The sequence below is a fragment of the Alosa sapidissima genome, chromosome 2 (assembly GCF_018492685.1).
Source record: "Alosa sapidissima isolate fAloSap1 chromosome 2, fAloSap1.pri, whole genome shotgun sequence".
NCBI lineage: Eukaryota > Metazoa > Chordata > Actinopteri > Clupeiformes > Clupeidae > Alosa > Alosa sapidissima.
Genome location: NC_055958.1, coordinates 4,566,944 through 4,590,467, shown reverse-complemented (window position 1 = coordinate 4,590,467; position 23,524 = coordinate 4,566,944). Strand labels below are relative to the sequence as shown.

Genomic DNA, 23,524 nt, shown 5'->3' with positions numbered 1-23,524 from the left:
CAGAGGATTAGTGATGCTCCAGTCAACAGACCTTCATAAAGGACGCCTCCACTTTGAACCTAACCAGTGTGTTGTGTTCGATATACAAGTTCAAGAAAAATTATCAGGTTTACAACACACAAAATACAAGAGTAAGCAAATTGAGAGTAGACTTTTACTACATTCACACCAGCATATTATGACAAAAACACAAAGGTAAAACCTATGCAAATATATCAGCAAAATAACATTTCAAGGGAAGACTTGGTCATTTGGTACACATATTTTTGCTGAAATGTAAACATCATTTGGAATGACAGTAACATAACAGTTTGGACAATATTAAGAGTTTATTTCATTGACAAAGCGTTCAATGTCACATATGACCCCACTTAACAGTTTGGTGAATTCCTTATCACGACAACAACAAAAAAAAACTATCAGTCTTATGGGCTACACACTTTGGAAAAGCACCTACCCGTTTTGGCTGGTTACTGTAGTACTCATGTTCAGCTCTGATCACCAATTTACAGAGAAAGAAAACAGTAGTCCTACGAATGATCAACCTCAACCCTCGACCAAAATATTGACATTTTTTCCATGGGGTGATTCATAAAACGTCAATTAACATATCATCTGTTTTAAGTCTTGGATTGTTATTCAGTTTTTCAAGATCAAAGATTAATCACCATGACTGGATCTAGGAGGAAATCTAAATAATGCACTTGATTACACTGACACATTTCTTATCATTCAAACTATTGGCATGAGAAGATAATCAAATTTTAATTTCTTTTTAAAAATATCAACACAGTAGGCTAGGCTAAATAAACATATAGACTAGCCAGACTTACCTGCTGGCCAGGCATATCATCAGCTCATCAAGTCCTTTTTACAACATATTTGTCTCCATATGCCCAGTTTAAATGGTGATAAGGGTTATATTCCTTTTCACCATTAAAAATACATAAAGTTACAATTGTTGACATACTTTAAGTCTCAGTAATACTCAATAGAAATGAGATGTTCCTGAGCCATGTTCAGAATAATGACAAAATGCTATCAGGAAAACAGCATGTTTAACACTATATATAATACAACACAATGGAAATACTGTCTCTGTCCACAAATATACACATCATACTGTAAGTAAACAAAAATATATATTCATCTGTTATCAGGTAACTTAATCATTTTCAATATATAAGCAGTCCTCTTGCTGAAGAGAAAAATATAATATTTACTCTAAGGCTCTTCAGAGTATCCAACTCCAATTGTATTATTGCAGACCATCATATGATAAACACATTAATAAAACATTAAGAAAATTTTCAAAACACAAGCAACAAGTGCCAATAATTACATTAATAATATCAATACAATAAGTAAGGCCTCAAATGCAATACAACAAAAGCACATGAAATGACATAATAAGAACACTGCCAAACAATAGATTTAGTAACCTGTGACAACTTAAATACTTGCCAGAACCTTGAACAATGACAAAACATTTGGCAGCAAGAAGATTTAAGGCTTTGTTTCACCTACACACTTTCTTGGTTAACAACAGTGGTTGCGTGAAAGTGAGAACATGACAGCACATTTTGAATACCAGCATCGTCATAGTGACAGTCACTTGTTCATACATAGTTTCTGGTTTTGGAAAAGCCTATCACATTCAAATAGGATGTTGACTGATGCTCTAATGGCATTTTTAATAACCCAATATAATTACATTTACAATCCAAAGTTAAACTATTCTGTGGCAAAAAAACAAAACATTACATTGGCTTTTAATACAACTTCTGTACATAACCATCATACTCACACACTGTAGATCAACAGTATCCATGTTTCTTTCTCAGAGCAATTTATCAAAAATATAAAGAGAAAAAATAGTTTATTTTCCAACTTTGGAGTACAAAGTGTTCAATAATTTAAAGTAGGCATAGTGTTGACACCTACAACATGGCTTTGTTTTTTGTCTGTTTTTCAGCACAGTAACACTTTGATGACAAAGTAAACTTCATACAGTCTTCAAAGAAAGACAAGTACTTGAAGTCATCTAAGCCTAAGAATAATAATAATAATAAAAAAAAAAACATCTTCTCAACTCAACTCAACTAGGAGGTTGTAGTAGCGACTAATTTTGTAAAGCAGACCCCCATAACGCAGCTAGCCATAAAATATTATTTACATTGGACAGAAAAATTGAGAGCATTGTTAAGTATTTAATGGGCTACTTATTCATGCATGTTCTATGTCTGTTTCAAACAGACCAAATTCACAAAATGTTAGGATACGATTTTCATTGCAATTCACAACCTGTTTCAAAAGCAAAATAGTGCCATTTAACACTGCAAAATCTGCAAGAAGTAGTCTTCTGCAATGTTGTACAGTAGTCAACCATTCTGTAATGTATATATTTAAAATGCACCAGAGGAAATCATTCTTCATTCTTACTCATTTTAAATAAGCAGTCACAGATAGATACATAGTCACAGGTTGGACACACAAAAAACTTTTATAGGGATGTTTAGTCATTCTGAAAGTAGCGGCTTTTCTTTTCATCCAGTACATAAGATTGCAGCACCAAAACATCTTTGTCACATGAAAATGTGAAATGCTCTGATCCTGATCCGTGACCTCTTGATGACCTCCCACAAGCTTACAAGTCTATGTGCTCACCGTTGCCTGGGGCCTTTCCTCCGTAATCGTAATTGTCAGTTTTTCTGTGTCTAAGGTGACCCTAGTTTGATTAAATAATGCATTGGTAAGTAAAATATAAATATCATTTTCAGTTACACAATCATGTACTGTATGCAAATTCCTAACATATTCTTATGTGAAGTACATGTTCAGATGCATAGTTATATAGTAGTTTAAGAAATACAATGACTTTTTCACTCACCACTAGTGCAGCACTCATTTCATCAGCTTCAAAGTGATTAGCCAACTACAAAAAAAGAAAGAGAATGCATTGTTTATCACAATAACTACAAGATATTCAAAACACATTCAGTAGAATAATGGATATAATGACATATTACTTTGTACATAAAGAAAATGCCAAATGAATCCGGTTACCTACTTATTACTTCTTTGGCACTGCTGAGCCCAAGGCCCTGGGTTAGAATTCTCTGGATGTTCCACCAACTACTACTTTTAGTAACAGAGTAAAGATGGAAGTGAATATTCCACAGATTTAAAGAATTTCAAGTAATCTGTGCATACATGTCTGTGTGCATGTATGTATGCTATACTTGTGTTTATGTACAGTATGTGTGTGTATATATGAGTATAATCCTCTTACAACCATAATACAAAGATCTGAAGTTAATTGCATAGTAAACTTTATAGAGCACTATTCAAAGTTAATTTCACACCACATAATTAGTCCATTTCTACAAGGCCTTATATTTCATACTTACTTATATATAAATCTTGTATTTTTTTTTTTTTTCAGATTGTCAGTAAATGACGTTACTGAGACTATGATGAGCCATTCTAGGGTTAGAGGCTAGGGTTTGGAGACCATCCAAAAGCAATCAATTCATCAATACTTACCTACTGAATAATCCAGTCAATACCTTTTCTTCCAGAGCTGTAGCTGTGCCCTTCACTTTCAAACGTGACAGGCCATAATGGAGATTCTTTGTTTAAGCAGCCAAGACTGTCTTTAAAAAAAGTGATCCTGTGCTGTTCGCCTACTGTTTCGGACCCTTTTTGGGTTTGCAGTCCTTATTACCACTGCTTTAATGCATGATGAAGAGACTAGGGCTATATTTATCTTTCTGTTACAGTGCTGGCTGGAAAAACAGAACTGTAATCACTGTTGTCCTTGGTACAAGTACATGTCCGGACTGGGCATGTGTGGGAGCTACTGGTTGAGTCCAACAGTTCAAACTGGGTCCACGCCTTCTCTTGGCTTGTCTTGATCAACTGTATTTAGCTCTTTTTGATTTCAATCCTCAGCTGTTCCTGTAACATTTTACTTACAGTATAGAATGGAGCAGTGGCTTTTATCCATTGGTTCTCTCTGAATCTCATTCCATCCTATCTTTGGGTGGGGTTGTTCTCTCAGCAATTGGCTCTATAGCGCCCCCTCCAGTCTCACCAGGATGGATTATCTGTCCAGGCAGAGGTGCAAGGATCCATAAATGACCCCGTTCACCCCACAGGGGAGAAGGATAGGGAGGGGGGGGGGGGGGGGGGGGGGGGTGGCGAAGGCACAGATGGCATTGAGAGCCTTGGTGAGAATCCTGCTGCATACACCGGATGTTGTATTATGGTGCTTTTATATCACTTTTCGGTTAATCCACAACTATCTTTGATGCTCGTCCCCCAACATAAGACAGTCCCTCTGATCCATGAAGCTCTTTTTTGATTTGGCTTGAGTCTGCATTGACTTGGCAGAGAGCAAGACATTCTTTGCAACATTTCATCTAGAAAGGTAGAAAGAGTATGTACTAATGAAGTATCTGAGTTGATATGGTTAACTGATACAATAATACTTTGTTTAGATATAATTTATTACATCATATAATTGTCATCTATTACACATTCTTGTTTATTTACGCATTACACATTTTTGTGTCTCACAGGGTCTATTCTTACAATAGTTATAAAGTGTAAAGATAGCTTGCTCAATGATTTTAAATATATTCTTTACAACAGGTTTAGGGATATGGGTATCTGGGAGTCTTATGTGTTGGGTATCAGCAGGGCAGTAATCCTTTTATTCCAATTTGTTTTACAACCCCTCAACTATTGCCTATGATATTCAGTAATGGAGCTTACCTCCAGGATCCATTGTGAATCTCAGTTGTTGTAGCTCTAGCTGTGATGTAGTTGTGGGGTTCAGGTATCCATCCATATTTATCACACTCAAATACAACCTGCAAGGTGTATAGCACCACAATGGTGAGACAGGAGAGATTTGCTGGCCCCTGGGGTTTCAGGTAATGTCATGTTGATGAGTCATTAATACTCTACTTTATATGTGGGTTGCAAGTGTATAAACATAAATGGAAAACATATCAAATGGATCTAGAAGACCTAGCAACAAAACTGCTTAACAACAACTCTTTCAGACTCTTTTGGTTGATCATGTTATGGTCAACCAGAGGTTTTGTGACAACAACCGGCAATGTTTGTTGCCGGATGACAGTTAATAAATGCTGGCAGAACGGAGTGTATGAACTGTGAAGACAGTACCAGGAAGTGCACCATCTGAGACAGCTCCTATGATTTTAGACTGAAAGAGCAAAAATACTAGAATGCACACAATCAGTTCCCTAACATCATCTGAGAACAGATGGGTTTTAAGTCTAGATTTCAAACATGTTGGATCTAACTTTGATAGCATTGATAAGAACGGAGTAACACTGCAGCTAAAAGATGCTTTACCATGTTTAGTTCTGAGAGCAACCAACAATTTTCTCTCCTGAGATCTTAGAGGTGTGTACAGCTTAAACATACTACATTATCCGTGAGGTAAAGGTGAGTAAACGGTTAGGTTGTTTACAAGCTGAGATTCTAAAGTATTGGGTATGACATTGAGACAAACCAGCACAGAACAGAACACATTAACTGTGTGGGTTTACAAACATAAAATGACAAACCTTGCGAAAGCGATTGTGATCTGCTGCCCTTGAGGCATTTGGAGAGCGTTTGAGGAAATCCACACAGCTTCCAAGTGAAGAGAATTAGGTCATTTATGTGGCGCTCCTGTGTTAAATATAGAAAGGGACCATGAATGTTTCAATATAACCAAGTAAAAAAGTTAATGCAAATAGAATTGTAAAGATGCCTGACAATAGTAGCATCAATGAAAAATGAAACCACTGAAATATCCAAAATATAAACACAAGCAAGAATTGCATTTACAAAAAGGTCATAGAAATATCTTGGTCAGATATCGAGAGTTGACAGTCAAAAGATAAAACTAAGTTGCTCCAATATATGAGCTACTTTACATGCATATGTCATACAATCAATCGCAGGATGATTGCATGACATATGCAATTGATTCTGGGATTCAGGATTTTTGGATCATAACATAGGATCTTCTAAAGTAACACGATGTCAGAAACAGTGTTACTTGTCAACATAAAAACCACATACTACTGTAGTTCCTAACATCATGTTCAGAATTGCCTATAGGCTCAGTAGAAAATGTATCAAAATCTCATCCACCAACAAAAAGAAGGTTAAAAAAAAAGGCAAGCACGACTGAAAAGACATCTCAGACAGACACAAAGCAGCTGATGGGAGAGAGCTGACGTAGTTCAGCCAATGGCTTGGCATGTCTTTGTCAGAGATGATAACTTCCATAACCACAGGGGGCATGACACAGGCACAGCTATAATGTGAGCCTTAGACAGTCTGCCAGGTCTTCCATGAAAGCAGATGAACCAATGACATACAAATAATTTAACATGCTCTGCTTTTTTGCTTACACTGCAAACATATCAAATGTATAGATAGAATTGTTTTACAATGATGCTGTAATTAAATGCTGTAAATTCATAACAAGGTAGATCCCATAGGTTCCCAAGGTTAGTTGCAGTATAAAAACAATATGCAAACAGAATAAAATAAATTGAATTCAAAAATAATTTCTTGCGTCTCAAGAAATCATAATGCCAGGATAACCTGAGATTGAATGAAACATATACCCTATCCTATCCCATAGAAAGTTTTTTTTTTTTATCTTTGCTATTTTGTGCACTGTTTCATCTTGTGTGCTGCAGCTTAAAATAGATCCCTTTCGTTTGCCAAATGTGCAACGGCTGACATTTTCTCCCAGTGACTGTGTGATATTTTTTTTTAAAATGTTGTGTTTTTGTGAAAAGTGCATTCAAGAGCAACTTTAGAAGTTGTATGTGATTAGCCTCTGTTTAATAAGTAAAACCTAAAACAAAAAAGAAATCAAAGACAAGAAAACAACCTGATATTGTTTAAAATAGGTCCTGTGCAAGAAAATAATGGGTCACAGTTGCCTACAGAGTTAACTCCCAAGATTTCTGATTGAAGATCCATGTGCGAGTAGAGCTACTGTATGAGGCTTAAGAAATGAACCTTAATAAATATATATATATATATATATATATATATATTTAATATCATTAAGAAAAAGCTTCAAAACTTTACTGGCAATACTATTGGAATAGCGAAGGTTCTTGAGAACAAAGCCATCTTACCTGACATACCTGAAAGTGTCTGAACATAACCATTTGGGATCATGGATGAAAACACTGTCCCTCTGTGGATGTGTGGGGAGTTCAGGGGGTAGTAATGGTGGTTGGGCAGTTGTTGGTGTGGTTTATGGGGGGCCTGTGATCCCATTGCTGCCTGTCCATCTCGACCCATCCAAGAGTGCTCTGCATGAGCGTGTGGTTGATAGTGATTCATCATGGCAGAATGCCGGTCTTCTTTTAGTGAATGTTGTTCCATGATCTGGCACTGTGACAAGTTCACGCCATCTTGAGAGCACGGCAGCACCTGCTGGCTTTGAAAGGCAGCACCTGTGGAAACAATGCCATCCCTAAAAGGAGACTGGGCTGAACCCCCTAAGTAGTGTTCCATCTGAGATGTTCCATTGTGGGTACCACTCATGTTCTGCAGAAGCTGGGCCATAGAGGCGCTGGATTTGAAACCATGCTGCGGTGGAGGCTTTCTGACAAACTCCGAAGAACCAAGGAACCTTGAGGCTGAGCTGCTGTACTGGGACTTAGGCATGTGGAAGGCTGTGTTGTCACTGTTACTGAGGCGTCTGCTCTTGTGGACTGCACCCCTCTGCTGGGCCATGAGTTTATCACGTAATACCGCACGGCCGCTCTGGGCCTCGGTCACTACTGGGGGAAGGGAATCCGCTATTGCATTCATACTGTGATGACCAACAGGGACTCCTGCTTCCAACTCACCACTAGAAGTTATGTTCTTATGAGCAGTCTGTGCTTTGGCTGCTGCGGACAAGAGGTGACTTGCTGCGAAGTTGGTCGAGTTGCGTTTGTTGAGGATGTGGTTCATTCCACCCATCACACCCTGGTTGCTTTTTTGAAGCCCATCACTTGAGCCAAATCTTGGGTACTTTGGGTTGGAATGTTTTCTCAGAGTACTTTTCATTCCTCCAAGGAAGTGGCTGGAATGGTCCTTGTAGTTCTGAAGCATTTCCGATTTCGCAGATGGACTTGATGACACAATGGGGTAAGGGGAACATAAAGAGGAGTGTGGGGGTTGTGACGGGACCTTAGTGAGCCCAAAGGAGGCCTGTAGTCCAGCAGGTACCACAAATTCCCCATGGTCAGAAACAGAGGATGCTGAACGGGTACCGTGATGTTGAGTGTCTAGCCTGACCAGAGAGGACGCTGCCATTTGCACAAGAGATGTGATCGGTGACGGTGAGACAGATAGTGGTGTATGGTACTGACCTCTGCTGCTGTGACCTGTAGGACCGGGCTTTGCTGTCGGTAACGGAAGGTTACTTGGTAACGGAACAGTGGTGGAGTGCATATTTACATTCACTGGTGGTACCTGAGTGTGGGCATTGGTCTGAAGACTTGATGGATTTGCCCCCAAAGAAGAATGACTGGTAATGGGGTCCAAGATGCCAAGGGGATCTTTCTCAGTGGCCACCTGTGGCTTTGCCATGACACAGGAAGAAAGCTGAGAGTGGTGAGGGTTAAGGTGAAGCACTGACTGAGGCTTGTGGTGAAACATGTCCATGTTCTGAGGGTAACCGCAAGAAGAAGGGGGTTTCATGACGGGACTCTTGGCAGCGTTAGATGGAGCAGGAGGAACATTCCCTCTGCCCACCATGGCACACGAAGGCTGGGAGGATGGCGGGGAGCTGAGATGCGAGGCGCGGATTGGAGACAGCGGGGTTGTGGGCGCGCTGTTAGTGTGGGTCTTTCCTGGACTACAGGTCACTTGGAAGCCAGCAGATAGATCTGGACTCAAGAGGGAATCACTTCTAGAGGAGGGACTGCTATCCAGGTAAGGGTGGGAGCCAGCAGCTGAAGAGGGACTGAGCAGCCCACTAAGCCGATGCCTGTAGGGCGACTTGCGGTCTACATGCTGACTTGAGCCTTGCTTCATCCTGTTGTAGTTAGAATATACGTCCTGTTGAGGAGGGGAGCCCATATCATGTTGGAAGTGCTTCTGGCCATGCAACGTCACTGGTGTCTGGTAAGCCCTATTGCTGTCTTCAGGCTGAAATCTTGTGGAGCCATCGCGTTGATGGTTAGACAGGGAATGTGTGAAGGATGCTGAACCTGAAACAAATTAAGAAATGAAAAATGATGGCATTAAAATATGTAGTATTTCAGTTGCAAAGCTTGTGTACGATAAGGAAACTGATGGGGGGGGGGGGGGGACAGCTGAACCTTTAGAAATTCAATTATAAAAACGCCAGGATGAAAAAAAAAAGGCACCTTGAAATGCCTTGAAATGATGAAAAATGTATGTCCCACTGTCTGACATTTTAGCTTTTTCTGTCACAACTGCACAAACACTATGCTGACAAGGTAAAATGCAAAGCAAAAAAAATTCCCACTGTGCTCAACTGAACATGTAAGTCGCAATATGTAGCTTGATCTCAATCTGTCATTATGATACAACATTTATTTTTCAAAAAAAAAATAAAAAAAAATCAATTTACGCAAGGCATCAGCACTTGCTGAATAATGTCTCTCACTACAGGCTGAACATAACGGAAATCTAAAGTATTTTTCATATTTGTGTTGCTGTATATATATATATATGTATATATTCAGATACAGTTTTCCTGACAAACGGTCACTACTTTTTAACTGTAATAAGATTTGGCATGATATAGAAAAGTAGACAAGCTTTGGAGTTCTGAAAGTGGACAATGTAGTTGTACAAAATAAAGTATACAGTAGAAATATATCAGTCAATGAAAAAAACTCAAAATATGCTAAAATCAACAGCTGACATTCATCTTACGTTTTACAAAAAAATAGAGAGATAAGCATACTTGTATCACTTGGACTGGTGAGAACAAAGGAAGGATTGGGTGACTTCATGCTTTTGTGAAGGGTGGCTACGGCAATGATTTTCCTTTTGTGGATGCACAGCTTGGTCACGTCCCCATCCCCTTTGACATCCTCAGTGGTCCTCTGTCTCACGGCAGCCCCAGGGTCAAAGTTGAACACCTACAATTTCATGGAGAAGTAGGTGCCAGTGATTTATCTAGTAAATGTTCTAAATTTAGACTAACTTTGGAAAATCAATTTTCCAGCCAGTGTATGCTCCCAAAGATTATGTCCTGCTATAAGTTGATATACAGGATATAAGCTTTTACGCAGGAATCATATCATATCATAGAGAGATTATATGGAAAGAGGTCATACTAATTACTGTAGGTATAGACTATACTTATATCACACCACAAAACAGAAAACAGATGTGTGAGGAGTACTTTTCCTATCTTATGTATTATTTTTAGAAAATAAATGAATGCATTGTTGTCTTTGATGCATTGTTATTTACCTTTGGTAAAATGAGGGGGCACTCCAAACCACACTTACAGGTGCCATCTGTAAGCAGGTAGTTCTTGACTTGTTCCAAACAGACAAGGACTGAACCACTGGGACTGTGAAACACAAAGGCATACAGTCTTACGTGTGAGACGTCATATGTTCCTGTAACTTTCCTACACAGCATATCCACTTGAAGCAAACTGTCCTTCCAATCATAAATGTAACTGAGCCTTATGTATGATATTAAACCCACCCACTGCCTCACACAAAGAGCATCTGCATCATTACCATTTCCATTTCATATAGAGCTCTGGTCACAGCAACAGCCGACACATGCAAAATTAAACTTTCATCTCGGAATGCAATTCTCTGTCACAAACGGGCGGGGGAATGCAGTTGGGTCGGAAATTATGGAGCCATAAAACACAAAATTCCGGCAGGGTTTTGCAGTTTATTCTGAAAATGTGGCGTCTGGAGGCCATATTATCGAAAATGGGGCTGGCAGACAGGGGATGAACCTCATTCACACCTTGGGGGTGTAATATCTAACGCAGATGAAGCTGTTCTACGTGACCCGCTCCAGTATTGAAACCCTCTGCAGCACATTGCCTCCTCCATCACGCAACCTTTTCGATAAAATGCTTAGCAAACACTTTTCTGCCTTTCAATAAAGGTCGCTGGCAGTAACTTTGTCCCAAGACATGTAAGGCTAATGAAGTCAGGCTCATTTCAGCAGAGAGAGAGAGAGAAAGAGAGAGACCAAAGTCAAAAGTCAAAACAGAAAAAATTTAAAGACATTTACAGACATTTCAGTAAAATGGACCTGCAGGTGCAATATTGTCTACATGCACAACATTCACATCAGGGGCTGAAAGCACAGATGAAAATATCGCAAAATGCCACATAACAATTGCTTGTTTTTATATCTACCCTAACTGATAGATACTTTGACCATACCTTATCCATGACAATTGTGTGCTTTTATATCTACTGAATAACTGATATACTTTATTGGCCATACCTTATGTAGACGACCCTGGTGTGGTCAACCTTGCGCTGCCAGCCGATGGGCACCTGTGTGGTGGGAGGCGAGTTCTGTGTGTCTGGGCCCTCCAACGTCTTCATCGTGTTCATCCTCTATGGGTCCAAAATCACACCCTCACACAAGGCCACCTCAGCCTGGATAAGTTCATCCTTTGTGTTGTCTCAAAGGCAGGTCAAAGAACCAGCAGACAGACTGCATGCTGCGGTCTGTTTGGCAGAATGATGCTCATTGCCAGTTCTCGGCGCGGTTGCCTGGGATCCAGCCTTACTGACACCTTGGCTCCCTAGCGCCCTTCATCGCCATTCTCCCACCGATGTCACTGCCAAGATGAGGTCATGGAGCTGTGAAGCGAGAGGGCTGACGGGCTATGAGATCAGCTGAGTCACTATGGGCTATCAGTCAAAATGGCTGTCAGAGAGACAAGGCAAACGCAAGCTTGGCACTCATGTTTTGCCGTTTTCAAGACTGGGGTAGATTAAGCCACAGAGACACAGAGACGATGCTAATCATCGTCTTTGGTTCAACTCAGGGCATTGAAGAAGTGAATTCCTGAAAAAAAAGAAGAAAATTGCAAAAGTAAGTATACATCAAGCAATACCATGTTTAAAGTACAACAGACACATTAGTGCAATGAAACGTCTTATCACTTCCTCTTTGTCCAGAACACAATTTCCCTCTTAAAAGGGTGTGACAACCTTTACAAATTAATGATAATAAAAATAAAGCCATGAACGCATACCACATAGCAATGATCCTTTTCTAAAATCACACATTCGGTAGTTCTATAACATAAAAGAAATCAAATCTGGTTGTAATATCTAGGCTGTTTAACAATGAATACTGAACCATTTGGACATTGCTCTTTCAAAGAACTAACCGATTAGGGAAATATTGCATACCCCCCCCCCCCCCCCATTTTACAATTTTAGTCAAATAATGAAAGAATATGACCATCATTTTGTGTTTTTTTTTATTTTTTTTATCTACTTTAAATCATCCCTGTGCAGACTATTTGGTACCCATGTGTGCCAACACAATTTCATTTTCTGCATCTGGGAAGGATATAAAGATATCTGATATCAGTCATCCCCATGCAATTCAAAGTTAAAATAGCAGAGATTTAATTTTGTCCATGACAAAGAAGATGATGTGGACATTCTAACTAGATCACGTGTGCCTCTCGCTCTCTGGCTCCAACTAGGAAAAGTTTGGAAACAAAGGGACACAAAGATTTGTTATAGTGTTGCATCTGAGCACAATTTTGGATGGATGTACAGGTAACCTACAGATGGACAGACAGAGCAATTAGTAGAGGCAAATGGCTTCACTACAAAACATAGTCACAGTCCAGATGGGGATGAGATTGTGCACAGATCTGTGCTTCCGAAAGCAAAAATCTATTTTAATTAAACTAAACGTTAGAGGACTCCACTAATAAATATATAAAGAAAGCGCCTGAGCCTTGCAGATCTCATCCATCCTCACAGAAAAAAAGGTTGCAGCAGACTTGGAAACTAATAAATATGCACAGGGGGGGAATATTACCATCTCATTGCCACTGGTGATCTCATCCTATCAGGTATTGGCTAGGACTTGATTAAAGTGGGGGATGGGGGTAAATAAGAGAAGCCTTTTGCCATGGTGACGGAGTATGACTAAGCCCCTATGGCGGTAGTTTGAGTGACATCAGTTCCCGTAACAGAGTGATGACCAGGAGCCTACAGGGACATGGAACCCACCGGGAGACCAGCTATAACATGTCCATAATTCAGCCTAAAAAAAGACCAGCTATTACATGTCCATAATTCAGTCTAAAAAATATTTGCATCATATATTTAAATGCATCATTATTTGCATCATATAATTAAATGAAAATCTTACCTAAAAATAAAAATAACAAAGTTTGGCTCAGATTACACAAAAATTAAAAATGCTATATCATGCATATATTGATATTTAAACTACTACAACATAAATTAGAACTAGTGTCACCTTTTAAATATTTACCTCAGAAAATTTAACCACAAAATGTCACATGATTAGGCAGGTACAGTACATTTTATTGATTACAAAATTACAAGATATTTTGTGACTGTGCCCCTTGCATCCAATACCTAGGATAAGAAATCCAAAAAGGCATAAGGGACAGTGATCTTCAAGACATACCTTAAAACTGAGCTTGAAAATGCTCTTTGTGTAAATTTTGCATGGCAATACTAAGGGCTGTATTTTGCACACTGGCGCATGGCGTAAAACTCGTTTTTCACCCGGCGCAAAGTTTAATTCCTTATTTTGCATGTTTAATTTTTAAACAACGTTTAATTTTTAAACAACCTAGGGAGTGGCCTGGCGCATTGTATAAAATTCACTATTGTACACCTGGTCAGAAGTCTATGGCGAGTTGTTTATATGCGCATTGTCAACAGTCATATTGGCGGGTGCACCTATCATCCATGAACGCACACCAGCCACTTCCAAGCAAAACATTACAAATTGCACGATTACAATAGGAAACATAATTAGAATAAAGATATTACGAAATACTGTACATCTCATGATGAGTAGTTATTCACCATCATTTGCAAATTGGTAATGACGGTTAAAAGTGATTAGGGGAGAGGCGAGAGACACGTATGGAGCACAGCTGAAGACACACGGTCACGAGATATAAGCAACTCCTCTGCAGGATAATCATTTGAGTAATATTAGGGTAAGTGTTATGTATTCCAGCCTATGTTTTCGATGGTAACCCATTGTCAGTCAATAGTGAAAGTAACTGCATATAACTGTCTTGTCGTTGACGGACACCATGGTGAAGTTAGTTTCACTTTTGCCAATGAGTTCAAATAATAGAGGAGTGCAAATGCGTGAAGGCTATGCTAGGTTTTAGTAAAGTATGGTTTAGTGGAATGACTTCCATACGGTCTCGCAAGCAGCTTCCTTCAAATGCGCCATTGAATGTCAAAATACCGATGCATTTATTTGACATCGCGCTTTGCGCCGTTAAAGGGAATGACAGATGTCATTCTCATTGGTTTAAATGATGTTATACGCCCCAAACACACCCATGACTGATTAAAAAACCTACTGTAGGAACACTTTGTTGCGCCATGTGCTCGACGTTTGATAACGAAAACCCTCCCAATGTGGACTGGACACATCCTACTAAATTTGAATAAGCTTTTGACGAGTGACGATGCGCTTTTGACTGTCATGATAGGGCCCCAAGTCTGACAGGATATATGTATGGATCCATCTAGGGCTGTCCTCATCCCTAAATCAGGTATCTCGTCACAGACACTTTTAAGACATTTAGCTGCCATTGTTTGATAACACACCACAGACAGTATGAACAGCTATTACGATGCATTTCTTGTGACAGATGACACATCCCGAGCCATGCACAAGAAAATGTTGGGAAGAACAGGGCACTCTTGCAGGGCATAACACATTTTTCAACTGCCTTTTGCTGATTGCGATGACACAAGTAATAAGGCTAAAATCACAATAACAATGCTTTTTTATACCAACACTGTAATATGTAAAATATACTGCACTTATTATATAAAAGAAGCTGAAGCTGAACTTCTGCCTACTGCTCCCACATTGCAATCAAGTGAGGCTCAGACCTCTCATATGCTAGAGAGCTTGAAGAGAAAGAGTGGTTGAAATATAGGACAGGCAGTCTCAGAATTAAAGGTACCCTAGCCATTCCGTTGGGGTGTCCGTATGCAAAAGTGTGTACGTGTATTGTGTATATGTATTGCGTGTGTGTGTGTGTGTTTGAGTGGCTACACATCTGTGTGTTACATATAGCAAGGGAAAATGTCAGTATTTTTTTTGCTTCTGAGAGTAAAAATAGTACATTAGATGACTTAAGAAAGTATCCTAGAGATAGGATACAGATCACAGTATCAATATTTTTGCACCTTAGTGTAATAGTGTTTTTGTGTATTTTTTTTTTTTGTGTATTATGTCAAATTTATAGTACTTGGAACATGAAATAGGAAGTGGATGCAGCAGTGAGCATCTCTCTCACTCCATCACTTCAAATATGGCTGGTACATTCAGAGCTGTGTGCATTTAGCTCAGCAGTCAAACAGCTGATTCTCCAGGGCTACATCAGAATGCATGGTGCAACTTCAGGTGCCCTAGATAGATGCAGCATGCTGGCTTGATGTTAGTTGACCTGCTTCACTCAAGAGAGCTTAATCAACTACTGCTGTTGATCTGAAACAAGGTTAAAATTAGTCATGAAAATAGAATAATTGAGTTTTAGAAGTGAAGTGCTCTACAATGAGACGTATACTAAGTGGAGAGCTATGAACTAGTAACCAACTATGTAGTGTAACATTTGTCATCAATTAAAATTTGCAGAACTGATCACTTATACATTAGAATCACAAAGGTTTTGCACTGCATTATTAGGCATATACTGCCTGATGCTGAATAACACACAACTTCATGATGCCTTATGCTGAATAACACACACCTTCATGATGCCTTATGTGGGAGGGAAGCCAATCATATACCTATACCTGGTTCAAAGACAAGACATGTTTTTTTGTCCCCAAGCGATACATTTTACAAAAACAAATAATTGTTGTTAAAGCTTTTTGAAATTACTGAACTTTTAGATGTGTGTTGTATTATTTGTAAGATAATGTTATGATACATGTATGTTTTAGTCTAAAAATTGTCATTCAGTGCAATGTCCCTGTGCAAAAGGGGAAAACGATTTGCAAGAGATTTTATGTATTTCACATGACAATATTCACAACTTGGATTCCTTTTTTATGAAAAAAAAAAATGATTCTTTTGATCAGTGGACCCTTGTGGACAAAACTATCTAAATATATATAATCAAGAAATTTATAAACATAAATAATCGAGGAATTTTTGGACTTTATGGCTACCAAAGGTACTAGGGCATCATTTCCCAACCTTGGGGTCGGGACCCCATGTGGGGTCGCCTGAAATTCAAATGGGGTCGCCTGAGATACTGGGTATCTTACAATAGACCAGTACATTACATTAAAATATACATACAGTACATTAAATAAAAAAAATATTAAAAACCCCAAGATATCCAAGTTAAGCAACAGATCCTTCATTATAATTTAGCTATCGGTAAGTAAAAATAAACTTAGACAGCCCGCATGAGATGTTTGATTGACGGAATTATGCTTGATCAATGTTTGAAACAAGGTAGCACACCAACCAGGCGCGCAAGTACATTTGGGGAAAATGAAGAACCACTCTCATCTGGATGTTACAGCAGAGATGAGTTCTCTCTCGCAATATGTTTATGTAAAATGAACTGAATGACTGAATTTTGGAGATCTAACAATGTATAAAGCAGAGATGTGGACTTGAGTCCCAACTTGGACTCAAATCAAACTCGAGTCATGATTTTGATGACTTCAGACTCGACTTGACAAAATTAGAAATGACTTGCAACTCGACTTGGACGTCCAATCGTCCATGCTATTGATTCGAGACTTAACTCGGGCTTTGCCCCTTTGACTTGTGGCACGGCCATGGGTAAAATTACTTGTAGCTTATCAAAATAGAACTATTTCCTGCCCATGCCAACTTCAGCAGTTCAGAAGTTCATCTTACACCTGCAACGCAGAGTTATTTTGCATTGAATGCAGGGTCTCTTATCGATGAGAAAGGAAATAGTATTATCACCACTGAACATGCTCCCATTTGTCCCCTGACTTGTCCCCTGGATCATCTGATCTTGTGGTGGATCCTGTGATACTGTGATGTTCGTTATATAGGCAACAATTTAATGTGCTCCAAAGGAGCTAACCGAAACTATCACTTAATCATAATCTAAGCATTTCATGTTTACACTCTCATCAGCGTTGTATTTTGTAATATTTGAGACCTAAGTGCGTGGGCCCTGGTTGAATTGACATGGAATGACCCAGTGGTATAAAGCACGCCGCCACTGGACTCTAGTGCAGTGGGGACGCGTTCTCTGGAGTGACGAATTGCACTTCACCATCTGATGGACGAGTCTGGGTTTGGCGGTTGCCAGGAGAACGGTACTTGTCTGACTCCATTGTGCCAAGTGTAAAGTTTGGTGGAGGGGGACTTTGGTGTGGGGTTGTTTTTCAGGAGCTGGGCTTGGCCCCTTAGTTTCAGTGAAAGGAACTCTGAATGCTTCAGCATACCAAGAGATTTTGGACAATTCCATGCTCCCAACTTTGTGGGAACAGTTTGGGGATGGCCCCTTCCTGTTCCAACATGACTGTGCACCAGTGCACAAAGCAAGGTCCATAAACTTTATCTTTAAGACATGGATGACCTTGAGTTTGGTGTGGATGAACTTGGCCCCTTAGTTTCAGTGAAAGGAACTCTGAATGCTTCAGCAGACCAAGAGATTTTGGACAATTCCATGCTCCCAACTTTGTGGGAACAGTTTGGGGATGGCCCCTTCCTGTTCCAACATGACTGTGCACCAGTGCACAAAGCAAGGTCCATAAACTTTATCTTTAAGACATGGATGACCTTGAGTTTGGTGTGGATGAACTGGCCATAGTTCTGACTTCTACTCGATAGAACACCTTTGGGATGAATTAGAGCAGAGACTGAGAGCCAGGACTTCTTGTCCAACATCAGTGTGTGACCTCACAAATGCGCTTCTGGAAGAATGGTCAAAAATTCCCATAAACACACTCCTAAACCTTGTGGAAAGCATTCCTACAGCTGTTATAGCTGCAAAGGGTGGACCGACGTCATATTAAACCCTATAGATTAAGAATGGGATGTCACTTAAGTTCATAAGTCAAGGCATGCGACCCATACTTTTGGCAATATAGTGTATGTTAGCCTACTGTGTGGGGAGTGAGTGCAGGGGCGCAACTATCGGTAAGCAGGGTACGCGGTTGCTTACGGGCCCGGACCAATCAGGGGCCCGCATCACACTGGAAATACATGATTGACGGCCGGGCCCTAACGCAATAATCGTCACTCGCGACCGGGCCTTTCACTGTAAAACGGACATTGTTCAGAGCTTAACACAGCCCAGCATAGTCCATGTTAAGATTATCTTTGTTGGACCAAACCAGGTAATAAATAAACTTGTTTGAGTTTAGGAGCAATGCACCTTGTCTAAAGTTATTCATTAGCCTTTAGGTTAATAGACTAATGATGTCTGCCTATTCACCTATTGCCCATCTTAATGGTTTAAAGTTCACGTATTCTCCATCAAATAGACTCGTTATACATTTTCGCGTGCAAAAATGCAACATACGGTTAGACATTGAAAAAATATGCTTCTTGCTACACTAGGATACTCACCGTTTTTTCCTAACATAATTTGAATTGGAATTCTCAAAGTTTCATGTAGCTCACCTGTGACATCCATCACCTCTGCTCGGCGACTCACATCACTATTCCAGCTGATACATCGGACGCACCTATCTGCGCTCACACATAGCCTACTTTCGCTTTCTAAGAATATCAAAATTACGTTATATATATATATTTTTTTTGTTTGTTTTTTGGTAAGGGGGTCAGCTCAGTCAAACAGGGCAGACAGGCAGTTCTATTATGCACTAGTGCTATGTTTGTGGCTAAATGAACAATTTAGCATAACATAATGACTTATCATTAATGCAATTTCATATAGTAGCCTAACCAGCAGTGTTTTTTCATGTGTTAGGCTATAGTGCGCCGTCACCAGCAGTGTTTTTTCATGTGTTGTGCGCCTTCACCAGTATTTTTGTTTTTGTGGTGCGCGTACTGAGTCAGTCATCTCATCTCTTATATGCTGTGTCTCAAGGATCCTGTCCTATTCATGGTAGCCTACTCGTGGACATTGCGTTATCACGTGCTGTAGAAGGGGGGCCCGTCTTGATAATCCTGCATATGGGCCCGGTGTTGGCTCGTTACGCCACTGAGTGAGTGCTTGCTGCTGAGAAGGTCTCACGGACAGAGGTTCGAAGGGGAAGGAGGAGGGGGCAGCACCTGGCCTCAGGTCTCCCTACTGCAGCATGGGAGCGGGAGCAGGGAATAGCCAACAACTAATGCAATCAGTGGGCTACAGTCAATCATATCACAAATTGTCTCCATAAAGCACATTCCATTCATAATATTCATTAGAGGCCTGCAGTTTTACATACATGTTATGTATGCACTCACATAGACAGATAGGCTACACCCATGCACTGTTTTCAATTTTTAGACAATGTCTTATTTAAGCCTATACTGTACGTTTAAAGCGAGAATGATTATTGACTTTTATCATCTCCATGATGGGAAATGTAACATAACAGTTCCCCTGTTACTCCTTTCTCTGCTCATTTTTGTTTTGTGTAGGCCTACTGCATTCTAGTTTGGCATTGCTATTCTAGTTTGCCATTGCCTAACTTGCCAACATTAAACATGTTTTTTATTGAAATATAAATTCTTAATATGATGAATGGAAACATTATGACACACTGTAAAAGCAAGTCACTCACACATCCAGATAGTCATCCACACACTTCACTCCCTAACTCACACACACCTCATATATGTTCCTCACCCCTCACTCAATTAAATTTGCTTCATTAGCATGACTGTCGGGACATAGCATTCCCAGTTGGTAAACCCATTACAATCAAAAATTCAAAACCAGTATTCACTCTTACTTTTCCTCAGTAAGAGAACAAAGGATACTTTGTTTGTCTTTGGGCTTGTGATTATAAGTGTGTTCAATAAAGTATGATATATTGATAAAAATGATATATAGAAAGCATAATTATGACCGCCGCGCAGCGAAGCGGCGGTCATATAGGTTTAGTCAGTTTTTTTTTTTTTTTTTTTTCTTTTTCGCATGCCCAAATTTCCGTCAATGAGTCCCGGGACACTGAAAGACCGGGGTACACGAAACTTGGTGGGCATGTAACCCCACATGGATAGCATGGAACCATCGTTTTTCGTTTTGATCTGTAGCCCCCCCGCTGGACTGGACCCCCCGAAAGGAGGGTAGGGCAGACACAGTTTTCTGTGAATATCTCGAAAACCGTAGGGTTTAGGAGGACCATTTTTTTTTGTATGTTGATCTCAAGGGGCCATGTCAACCCATTCCATAACCACTCATTTCATGTATAGCGCCACCTAGTTAAACACAAAAAAGTAAAAATGAGGTGTTGTAATTGAAGGTATCTGTGACCTAACATAGTCAAAACTGCACGAAATTGGAAGTGTCGGATCATTATGACACCCTCTGTATGCACGCCAAGTTTCGTGGAATTCCGTTCATGGGGGGCCACACAATAAATTAATTTATGTTACTATACACCAACTGGCCTGTAGGTGGCCGGAGACAGTTTTCTGTGAATATCTCGAGAACCGTAGGGCCTAGGAGGTCCACCTTTTTTATGTATGTTGGTCTTAAGGGGGCATGTCAACCCATCCCATTACCACTTATTTCATGTATAGCGCCACCTAGTTAAAAATTAAAAAGCAAAAAATGTGGTGTTTTCATCTCAATATCTCTGGCTGACAAGGTCAAAACTGCACGAAATTAAAAGTGTAGGATCATTATGACACCCTCTGAATGCATGCCAAGTTTTGTGTACTTTCGTTCATGGGGGGCCTTACAATAAAATAATTTATGTGTACATTTAGTGACGTACACCAACAAGGATTCCCGGGACACTGAAAGACCGGGGTACACAAAACTTGGTGGGCATGTACCCCCACATGGATAGCATGGAACCGTCATTTTTCGTTTTCATCTGCAGCCCCCCCGCTGGACTGGACCCCCCGAAAGGAGGGTAGGGCAGACACAGTTCTCTGTGAATCTTTTATGGTATGTTGGTCTCAAGGGTCCACATCAACCTGGCTCATAATCACTCATTTGTGATTTGCCCCCCCCCCCCCGGTAAAAAATGAAAATCAGTAGGATTAAAAGAAAGCCAAAATAAATATTCATCATCATCATCATGGCTGCATTTTCAGTATTGGCGAGAAGTAGTCGTTTGTCCACTAGATGGCGCATCGTTGCAGTGAGACGTAATTTTGTTGGAAGTTAAAAGTGGGTTGGAAAAAACAATGGACTCTTCATACAAGGACTGTAATTTACCGCAGCGAACATCTAATAAGGATAGGACGATGTTCACATGAAGTGTAATTCCCATTTCTTCTTGAAGCCGAAATAAATCTGAGGATGTTTATCGGACATGCTTGGTTTTTACTGCAGGTACGTTAATCTTGTAATATCAATAAGGACCTAGGTAATGTTACCGTTAGCGTTGGTTGAGTGATGGAGGCATTTGATTTATTGCATTTGTAGAAAACTATACATGCGGTTATACCAAGCAAATGTATAGCAGCACTGTATGTATCTTTCGACTGTCATTTATTGCACGTGCTACAAAATCATTCTGTGCAATGGAAGATTTACCAACGTTACACCGGTCTGATACAGTTTTGCCTATACATGTGTGAGACTGAGACGCCTGTTTATTTTGTTTTAAGTGCGTGCAGGGTGTGAGAGGGGAATCGATGTGCTTTGATTACAGCTTGGTAGTTGTAGTCTGTGAAATTAAAAAGCACGTGTGTGTGAAGTATCCAAACAATGACACCTTCATTTCATTATGGCTGCTTTAGCAAAACACCTTAAGCTACTGTGTAGTGGGTCCCATTTAGAAGTGGCTACTTCATTCGCGCTTTCCTTGACTCATGGAGCTGCGTGAATGTTATTACAACTTTTCGCCACGATATGACAGTTTAAGTCCGCTTGATACTGTAAGGCGTAAGCCATTGGTTTCCAAAGGAGATTTTATTTGTGTCGCCAGCATAGCCTATTGACAATTTATGTTGTAAATAGGCCTACCTTATAATCCTACCTGTAGCTTAGGGAAGCTTTCTATTAGGATCTAGTTTGTTAGTTACCGTTTTGTCATAACTCCCTGATGCATTTTTGCATTTAGAATAGCCAGAACGTGTATATCTCAATCGGAAAATTAAACAATATCGGGTGCCTATGGACTAGGCTGGGTGAACCCAGCCTGATCTGCCCGCTATTTATTTTTTGATTTCTTAAAAGATTGAGCTTGGTCTGATGAAAGCCAGACTAGCCATGGACCTCAGTTAAACAATGCAAGGGCATGAATCAGCCTATATTTGCACTAACAATAACGGACAAAAGCTCTTCAACTTTGGCCCGTTAAAATGTGTATGAACAGTCTAGCGACGCATTTCATCAAGGCCCATTTGGACATGTCAGTTATTTGCACCACTGGTTAGATGTAAAACAGCATTTCGTTTCAGACTAGGCTACTGTTACTTAATTTGTGCATTAACAATAACGTTTCAGACTACTGTTACTTAATTTGTGCATTGACAATAAAGTATTACATGAACTAAAGATGACTAAAATCTTTGTAGAAGAAGAAACATTCACAAAAAATCCATCCATCCAAAAATGACCTTTGTTTTTGATAGCTGTTGAAAACGGCATGGAACTGACAGAGATGTTTTTGTTTAAAAATACATAAAAAATAAATAAATAAATAACATTATGCTGATACCTTTTGCTTTTCCCAAATACAATGTAGCCTACAGGTGTAAGTGACCTTTCATCAATCCAGTTGCAATGGATGAACTGTGATGAACTGCCCTACTTGAGATTGTTTAGAGATTTTAAAGGTTTTATAACAATTCTACATCTTCTTTGGCTATTCTACAATCTATTCACCTTTTCAGCACCAGTAGGGTACTTTCTGTGCAGCCGCACACACACACTCAGGCATGCCAAACAAGCATACACAAAAGTTTCAAGAGTGGGGGATGGAGTAAAATATGGAGACAAATTGAAGTGTGATTTATTTTCGCGGAACGGATGTACAGGACTGAGCGGCGGTCATATTTTGTACCGCTATGCGGTACATCTAGTTGATGACATATTAATATGCGGTTGCATAATATGACAGTGACTTGTTTAGGACTCAAAAAAAAAAAAATAAGGACTTGGACTCGACTTGGT

General features: G+C 39.8%; 1 protein-coding gene across 7 annotated transcripts in view; it reads right to left on the bottom strand.

The window, feature by feature from the left end:
* Positions 1 to 136: 136 nt before the first annotated feature.
* LOC121693850 (methyl-CpG-binding domain protein 5-like) overlaps positions 137 to 23,524 on the bottom strand; it is a 31,076-nt gene continuing 7,688 nt past the window's right edge. For 2 of the 7 annotated variants that reach the window (XM_042073550.1, XM_042073575.1), the window contains exons 2-11: positions 11,509 to 12,081; positions 10,498 to 10,600; positions 9,983 to 10,160; positions 7,185 to 9,257; positions 5,604 to 5,709; positions 4,780 to 4,877; positions 3,547 to 4,424; positions 3,067 to 3,141; positions 2,891 to 2,935; positions 137 to 2,728 (exon numbers count right to left, since the gene is read on the bottom strand). In XM_042073550.1, coding sequence (XP_041929484.1) covers positions 5,693 to 5,709; positions 7,185 to 9,257; positions 9,983 to 10,160; positions 10,498 to 10,600; positions 11,509 to 11,621 — 2,484 coding nt within the window. In that variant the 5' untranslated portion in view covers positions 11,622 to 12,081 and the 3' untranslated portion in view covers positions 137 to 2,728; positions 2,891 to 2,935; positions 3,067 to 3,141; ... (1 more) ...; positions 4,780 to 4,877; positions 5,604 to 5,692. Of the gene's footprint in view, positions 2,729 to 2,890; positions 2,936 to 3,066; positions 4,425 to 4,779; positions 4,878 to 5,603; positions 5,710 to 7,184; positions 9,258 to 9,982; positions 10,161 to 10,497; positions 10,601 to 11,508; positions 12,082 to 23,524 lie in introns of all 7 variants that reach the window. The other 5 variants (XM_042073566.1, XM_042073574.1, XM_042073584.1 and 2 more) reach the window with 5 other exon arrangements.